The sequence below is a fragment of the Magallana gigas genome, chromosome 5 (assembly GCF_963853765.1).
Source record: "Magallana gigas chromosome 5, xbMagGiga1.1, whole genome shotgun sequence".
Classification (NCBI taxonomy): Eukaryota; Metazoa; Mollusca; class Bivalvia; order Ostreida; family Ostreidae; genus Magallana; species Magallana gigas.
The window spans coordinates 12030316-12038671 of NC_088857.1; the positions used below are offsets into that span (position 1 = coordinate 12030316).

Consider the following 8356-nt stretch of genomic DNA (forward strand, 5'->3'; position numbering starts at 1 on the left):
TTACATATACCACTCCTCGTTATACTGAGGGTTCTGGTATAGGTCCTGTTACATCAATCAACAAGTAGTTTCACCTACCAGATCTGTCATACCTGTACAATGTGTTCCATTTCCAGTGAAGCCACCATTACACACACATTCTGAGTTCACACAAACAGCATCACTGTGGCATTGTTCGTTATGTGTACAGTAATCTGCAACAGTAATGCAAACATGAAGTTCATAATGAGCAAATATGTTCAACAATGATTTACCGAGTACATGGATACGAAATATTATGGGCAAATGCCTATTTTATAATAACAATGGTACAATGATTTACATGTATATAAAACAATATGGGTGAATATCTTCAACAGTGGTTTACATGGAGTCATATAAATATCAGTCAAATAATCATTTTCATAGTGTGTAGAATATAAATTGGGTATAGGTATCCTTACAAGTGCAGTTATAGCCATCTCCTTTGTATCCGGCTTTACATATACACTCAAAGGTTCCCAGCTGATTCTGACAGTTAGCATTGACATGGCATGGATTTAACGTAGCACATTCATCAATGTCTACAAAAATATATATCAAAGTATAACAATGATTTCAAACACATATATACTAGAGGGTACATCTTACCAAAAAATATTTTTTAATCATCAAGTTATGAATATCAAATTAATTAACATAATAATGACTTCTATGGACATATTGGTTAATAAAAATTATTACATAATGTTGAAATAACATAAGCAAGTTTTAAAACAGATATGTGTGCATTTTTGCTGTCTTAACCATTATATAATTTTGTATTAAAAGACAAATTTAAATTAAAAATTTAATACAACAAGTATATACTCGCACAAACCCTGATATTACCTTTGCAGTCATTTTTGCCATCACCCTTGTATCCAGAATTACATTCGCAATATCCGCCTGCTGAACAGAACGCGTAGGAGTGGCACTCCTCCGCTGCTGTTTCATTGTTGCACGGATGGTGGTCTCCCGCTAAAGTTAATTCAAGAATCAATAAACTTTAAAAATGGTACCTTCTAATTATGTCCATTAAAATAGAATTCTTCATGCAAAATTGGCATATAAAGCACATTTATTAACCATTTCACTATTACCTGTGTTACTCTTTAGCAGGGTAATTGGATTAAAGTTTCTCCAAGTTAGTTGGTATATTCGATCCCAATTTAAGGGGACTTCGATTTCCATTTGGCTTAATTACTCTATATTATACAATTATGGACCTCATTGTAGGTTGATATGTAGTAATATGGACCCACGTCATGTGATTTCGACCAAAGACACAGAAAAGTGTTATCAACCGAGCTTGCAAGGTCGATATCACTTTTTGTATCTGAAATGCCCCTCTAGCTTATTTGGTAGTTGCAATACAAGCTAAAAAATATGTCCACAGGGATTTTGCATTGCAAAGTAACCAGATGATAATATTGAAAAATTGGGTATTCTGGATGACTTCCAAATGGAGAAAAGATGTCAAAATTTCCAATAATAAATATCCATTAAAAAAATATTTTTTCAATCCTGTTTATTTGTCTGAGTGAAAAATTATAATGTTGTCAATGAAAATATCTTGGATATTTTCCCTTTCATTAATTTCAACTGTACTTTTTTCACAGGTATGGGTTTTGTTATCAAAATTCGTTGAAATGTGACAATACAATAACTTGGGACAGCCAGACTATAGATTATAATAAAATGACAATGATACAAAAAATATTGCCATTGCATCATATTCAACAAAAGAGATGTCAGTTTTTGCTGCAACAATGCAATTCCACAGGTACATTATAGGGTCATATATATGCAGCATATGTACAAATTACAGGAGTACATGTGTTACCCAGTCTGCAGCCAGTGTGGTTGTCCCCCTTCAGTCCGTCGCCTTGGTAATCTGGTTTACAGGTACAAGTAAACGACCCGTCCACATTGTCCGTACAATCGGCATTGTCATCACAGAGAATATACTTATCTATTGAGCACCGGTTTTCTGTCTGGGCTAAGAATTCAAATAAAAAGAAATGATCAAGCACCGGTTTTCTGTCTGGGCTAAGAATTCAAATAAAAAGAAATGATCAGATGATAAGCATGCTGATCTTAACAGACAAATATAATCATGAATGATAACAGTAGTCTAGGCTAATATACATAACCACGTTATGTACAGACGTCTGTACGTGTATCAAAGTACCTTAATATGGGGCTCGTGTATGGTCAGATTTAAATAACAGTTATTTATGTCTCTGGTACGGTGTAGAAACGTCATACAAATATTTAAAAACGGATTTTTCCTCCGTTGCATTGACTTTTCCCTCTCAACTTTTTTCTCTATGCAAATTCATAAGTAAAAAACACGAGGTGTCGACCATTTCACAATTATAATTGCGTTACCTTAAGCCGATTTTCAATGATTATGAATGATTGTACCTACCGTTTTTGCTTAAACATTTTACATCTCTATAACCAGTGGGAGGCTAGGCTACTTCACAGTAAAAAATGTTAAAGGCTTTGCTATTTGTTTGTGTAGTATGACAGCTTTGATTTTCGCGCCCAAAAGCGAGTTAACTCGTACAATAGTTTATTCGCAATTAAGACTTCAGACAGATTCGCGTTGAAGTGACATGACTGACACCCCCTGGTCTTACTATATATATATATATATATATATATATATATATATATATATATATATATATATATATATATATATATATATATATATATATATACGTCTTTTATATGAATATGTGGTGTTTAAAGTTTGATATACATTGAAAAACTCGAAACTAAAATTGCTTTGTTGCAGGATCTGTATCTGGTATCTACAGTATGCTAGCATTTAGCTTCGGGATGGGGGAGTAGCGGACTTGCTCCGTCCCCTTTCTCTCGAAAAAGAATTCTTACTTAAATCTACATATGGAAATTGGAATTTGAAGGAACTGCACCTCCCCCACTTATTCTGACCATGTTATGAATTAAAGGGGAAATCAACTTTGTCATTTTGGGATTTTGAAGATTGGGGATGTTTTTATTTTCGCTTTTTCTCAAGATTTGTGGAAAGTTTGTACCCCTCTACTTAAAAAACGATGTTATGTGCCTCGTATGCCATTGAGTGTTTTTCCAAACATATATTTTCCAATTAATTCATGTTTGTAATTTATCATATCAATAACATATATATTGCTCGTATCAGTTGTCACCGACATCTAGGCCTATAATAGTGTATAGATATGATCTCACTTTTCAATATAATAGGTATGTTGACAAATCATTCCTTACCAATACTGACAATATTGTAGGAGTGATGCATGTTTTACCGATTTTAACACGTTCAGTGAAACAGATATAGAGATACATGTATGTGGGACGTACCGTGGACAGATATTAAGGCAGATATCCACACTGTGGCAGTGACGATGTGGATACTGTTCATGGCAGCTCTGATGTCGACCTCTCACTCTCTACAATATATCGTTAAAAAAGAGAAGAAACCAAAATTCAGTATAAAACACAAATCTTTATAAAATCATGAGCTCAACATGATGCTTTAACTTGATGATTAATTGGAATGCTTGTAAATGTTCAGCCCCAAATTTTTATTTCAAATTTTCTGGGGAAAAACGAGAAAATGTATTGTTTTATGAAGCGGATTTTCCCTTAAAAAAAAGCTTGCTATGAAAGGGGAACCCAATGACATGATCAGTTTCCTCGGGGTTGCTGGCTATTAAGCCAAATTCCTAAGTAGCATATATAGCCATTAGCCCAATTTTCCAGAGCTTATGGATTGGAGGAAAACTCCTGCACGACTTCGTTTTTCCTACATGCATTTTAAGTTTTAAAAAAGGTTTGCCACAAAGTGTCAAGGTTGTTACGTACACAATGCCGTTAATACGTATTGTGAGGCATTAGTAGCGTATTAGGCGTAATGTATACACATATTCTTACTTCAGGGGTCATTTTCCTTTGTCCTTTGTGTATGAAATATAAACCTCCCCCAATCGATGGAAGAAAGAATGTTACAGTGCCTTAATTGAAAGCCAGGCAATATGTTTCCTCAGTTGAAGGTTATATGATTATACGGTGACTTGAAAAAATTGGTCCTGGATGGTTACTCTAATTACAGTTTAATGACGCTAAATCTACGGAAACTGCGGAATTTGAACGTATATCAGTATTATAATCGATAAAAGAAGTTATCTTTTGGAAGTTTTTACGTGAAAACCTTTTCTTTTTACAAGTTTTTACATGAACAGACGATCAACCTAACATATAATTATGTTAATATATATACGTCCTTGCTAAGAAATGCAATAACATGGTCTGAAAAAAAATCGGTACACATCCTGCCTGGCTACTATATAGTATAAAAAATGGCAAATGTTACGTGGACAGTTTTAATTGTGAGGCCTTTCCCCCCTTCATTTTGTACGAGCCGAACTTTTTTTTTTAACCCTATAGAAACTATGTTTTTGTGATTGCAACCAATAAAATGACACATAAAAAAGGAAATGTTGCGTGAAAAGGGCAATAAAGGGGACCCAGTCTGCGTGATTTTATTTGGTTACATCGGTGTAGAGCGGCGACTAGATTAATTTTTATGCACACAGGTCGATGGGATATCTGGACAACAAACAAAAAAAAAGAATGCCCAGATGTCGCTCTGTAATTACCGCACACAAAGACACGCTTTAGAACTGTTTATCTTTTCTATCACATTATTGGCCGTCGATGCTATTTATGAACGCAATAAAAGGCCACAATGATTATGACAAGTCACATTTCGAAGAACCCCCCCCCCCCCCCCTTTCTTCAACCCATCCCAAACGTTCAGTGAGCATTAATTGTTTTTTTTGTAGATATTCATAAATTTGAAGACAGATTTGGAATGTTTCTGTGTTGCATACACATATATAGATTTAACTTCAAATTTAAGTTGACATATGAAAACTATTTAACAAAATGTATTTAATTGTTCGTTTATAAGTATGCCTTCACACGTGCACTGAATATAAAATGGAATTCAAAGTAAACAAATACTATTTTAAATAGACTCCTATGTTATTGCAAACACACGGGAAAAATCACCGGTTTGCAAAAAGCATTATGTAATTATCGATTCTAACGCGGGTTGATAAGAACTCTCTAAGCCTCTTCCAGAAAGAAGAAAACGAAGAACAAAGCTAGGATTTTTGAGCAATTCTGTGACAGTAACATGTATATTAAACTATTTAAAAATATTCTTGAATCCAATGTTAAAACAAACAATGCTAAGTGTTGACACAGTCATATAGAACTATACACACAAGAACGTGTGCAGCGTTGACGAAATGATGGATTGTTTCTTCAGTGGGCTTTCTTCGGTTTCTGAAGGCGAGAGTCTGATAGACTAAGTCCACGAAAAAGGACTATGTGATATAGGACTAAAATGGCCTCCTAATGTGAACATCATCATTTGACTGTATGTAATTCTTTGTTTTCTTTGTAGAGATATACATATCAAGTTATTTCATAATTTTGATTTTTATAAAAATGCCCACAAATGACATCACAAAGTTAACCTTCCCCCGCAATTTTCATCTTTTTTTTTCAGCATATCTGTCGAGAAACAATGTAATTCAAACAAATCAGTGGAAAATATACCTCATTTCAGCTCTTCTAAAAAATAACATACCAAATTAATGTACCTGAAAAACTTTAAATATGTCGAATCAATGGGGTTAAAGACTCGAATCATATACACATGTATAATTGAAAAAAAAAACTATCAATGCACTATACTGATGCTATACTATGCTACAGGATTCAGACACCTTCAAGAAGCAATGAAGTCAAAAGGCACATGATGTGCGTGTCTCAGGATATCTCGCCTGATAACTCTGCTCAGGTCTCGGTAACTAAAGTAGACAACTGTGACTTCTCTGTGCAACATCGTGCATCATCTTCACTCAAAAATTTGCTTCACTGAACGTCATATTTCCTAAATTAAAATTCCATCAAATGGTCGCCGATTTAATAAATATGATTGTGTCAGACACGCTTTGGGGAGTTCGTGGCGGACCTGGCCCATGCAGGTTATGATGGGTTTAGGGTGATAGAGCACTAAGTTCATTTACACCAAATTGGCCATATACACTCAAAGATAATGATAGATTGGACTGTCACGTCATATTTCTTCTATTCCTTTTGGATGAGGTAATGCCCATTTATACCGATTATATAATAAAAAAAAATACTATCGAGCGAAAAAATAAGAACAACCAGCCCTAATAGATATTAAAAGCTGAGAAGAAATTCTTATTGACCAAAGCTGAAAGAATAAAAATAATTTCAATTTTTTAGTTTGCCTAAAAAACCATAAAATGCTATTGAGAGAAAACATAATACCCCCTTCTTCCCTATCTTTCCAAGAAATAACCCTTACACTCAGTGAATTATCATGATGAAAGACTTCAAACAAGTGCCAAGTTGTAAATTTTGAATTTACTGGGTGGGTGTAAATATAACATTTATGTCATGAAATAAATTTTGTATTTACACCCGCCCAGTTATTTGAAAATTTACAATATGACACAAGATTATCACATTGTCACGTGAAAACCGCACAACATTACATTGTTTCAATTACTCAATTTAAAACCCATAATATTTTAGGAAATGCTTTGTGGCAAAACTAAAAACAAATACAAAAAGAACATGGTTTGATTAATGGGATTGAACATCATACTATCAATATCTAGTTTAATCAACCCGCGGCTTATGCATTATAATAGATAGCCATGCATTTAGTTCACAAAAATATTCGATTTTGAATAATTAAAAAAGTAACCAAAAGACCGACTTTCATAAAAATCATGAAATAAACGTCTTTTCTCTTGTTTCATTTATTTATAATTTCAGACTGTAAGAACGTCACCTCATATTTGATAATTTTTACCCTTTAAATTTTGATAAAATTGATGAAGTGTAATAGCATCACAAAATTAATATTAAAAAAAATATCAATCAATGATTAATAGCGTTGATATCCGTGGTAGCCAGATAAAAGAATACCGTTATTACTGGGCATACAAACTGCAAGTTATATGAGTTTAAATTAAAACCATTAGAGTTATTTTTTAAGATCACATCATAAACAGTCTTATTTATCTATAAGTCCTCCCCACCATCCCTCCCGTCCCCCAAGAAATTTCGTTCGAAATGGCAAGTGATTTCATTTTTAAAAATTACATACGTATTTCAGAGAAAACTGACTATAGGTTTTTGTGATTTGAATAAAATCAGTTACATGTATCATCAATCCTAATTGGGGTTTCATTATATGTCCGTTGTATTGTTAATGCGTTTTCTAAAACTTGTGGTATTGAAGTAACTACGAAACAATTCACATTTTGTTCACAAAATGTGATATACAAATATAGTTTATGATCAAGCTACCGTGGAACTGACAAAAAATTCAACCGTTTTCTTTCCGTAATTTTTAAATTACCTACATTTTTAAACGTTAACGAACACGTACAAATTTCTCCGTATTCGTTTCGAAATTAAAAGAAACAAGACTTATTGAAAATTTCACAACGTTAAGTTGTGGTTAATAATTTCCCCCAATGGTGGACAATGGAAAACTAGCTCAATAGAACGTGTGTCCAAACATAAAGCAACATTTTGATATTGATCACATGACAAAGTTACAAGTTTTATCCACGTTGAATGCAGTCCAGTTTAAATCTTGTTTTCTGTGGTCATGTATTTTTATGTTAAAATTACTTAAATTTGTCAAAAATGTTGCTTTTGAAAAGAAAATTCGCTTAAAGGCATTTTTTGATATAATGTGAAAACTTAATGAAGTTAAGGGATTATGATAAACTATTCATTTGATTGTTGGTAATAATAACTGGAATATTAATTTAATACCTGGAGGTCCCGTGCTCCTTTGGAATTTGCTCGGTTTATCCGGTGAGATTTTAGAAGAACTGCAATATTTATCCCTGTCTTCAGCGCCGGTCAGTAAAAGGTATGATTATTATCTATTATGTTATATATACATACCGACACTGGCTAGAATGCTAGATCAATGAGAGGAATAAAAAGATAAACTACACACAGCTGTTGGGACTCTGTAGCCATGCAAAGCAGAGCTAGTGGTCGATGCCTTAAAATCATTACTGGATATTACCTAATGTACTATCCCACAAATAATTCTACATTATCCATGTACTTAATCTAGAACTTTTAAGATTTATGGGATATCTTTAAGACTCAATCTGATAATCCTCCTTTTGTCCCCCTCCTCATCATTATTATCTTTGATTCATTACCCTTCGCAAATAATCAGCAA

The 8356-nt window shown here is 33.4% G+C and overlaps 1 protein-coding gene across 1 annotated transcript in view; it reads right to left on the reverse strand.

Moving 5' to 3' along the window:
• The window catches only part of LOC105335200 (uncharacterized), a 35347-nt gene extending 27259 nt beyond the window's left edge, over positions 1 to 8088 (reverse strand). Inside the window, exons 1-6 of the mRNA XM_066086134.1 lie at positions 7933 to 8088; positions 3394 to 3482; positions 1865 to 2020; positions 871 to 999; positions 444 to 563; positions 93 to 194 (exon numbers count right to left, since the gene is read on the reverse strand). Coding sequence (XP_065942206.1) covers positions 93 to 194; positions 444 to 563; positions 871 to 999; positions 1865 to 2020; positions 3394 to 3454 — 568 coding nt within the window. The 5' untranslated portion in view covers positions 3455 to 3482; positions 7933 to 8088. The remainder of the gene's footprint in view (positions 1 to 92; positions 195 to 443; positions 564 to 870; positions 1000 to 1864; positions 2021 to 3393; positions 3483 to 7932) is intronic.
• Between the last annotated feature and the right edge of the window lie 268 nt (positions 8089 to 8356).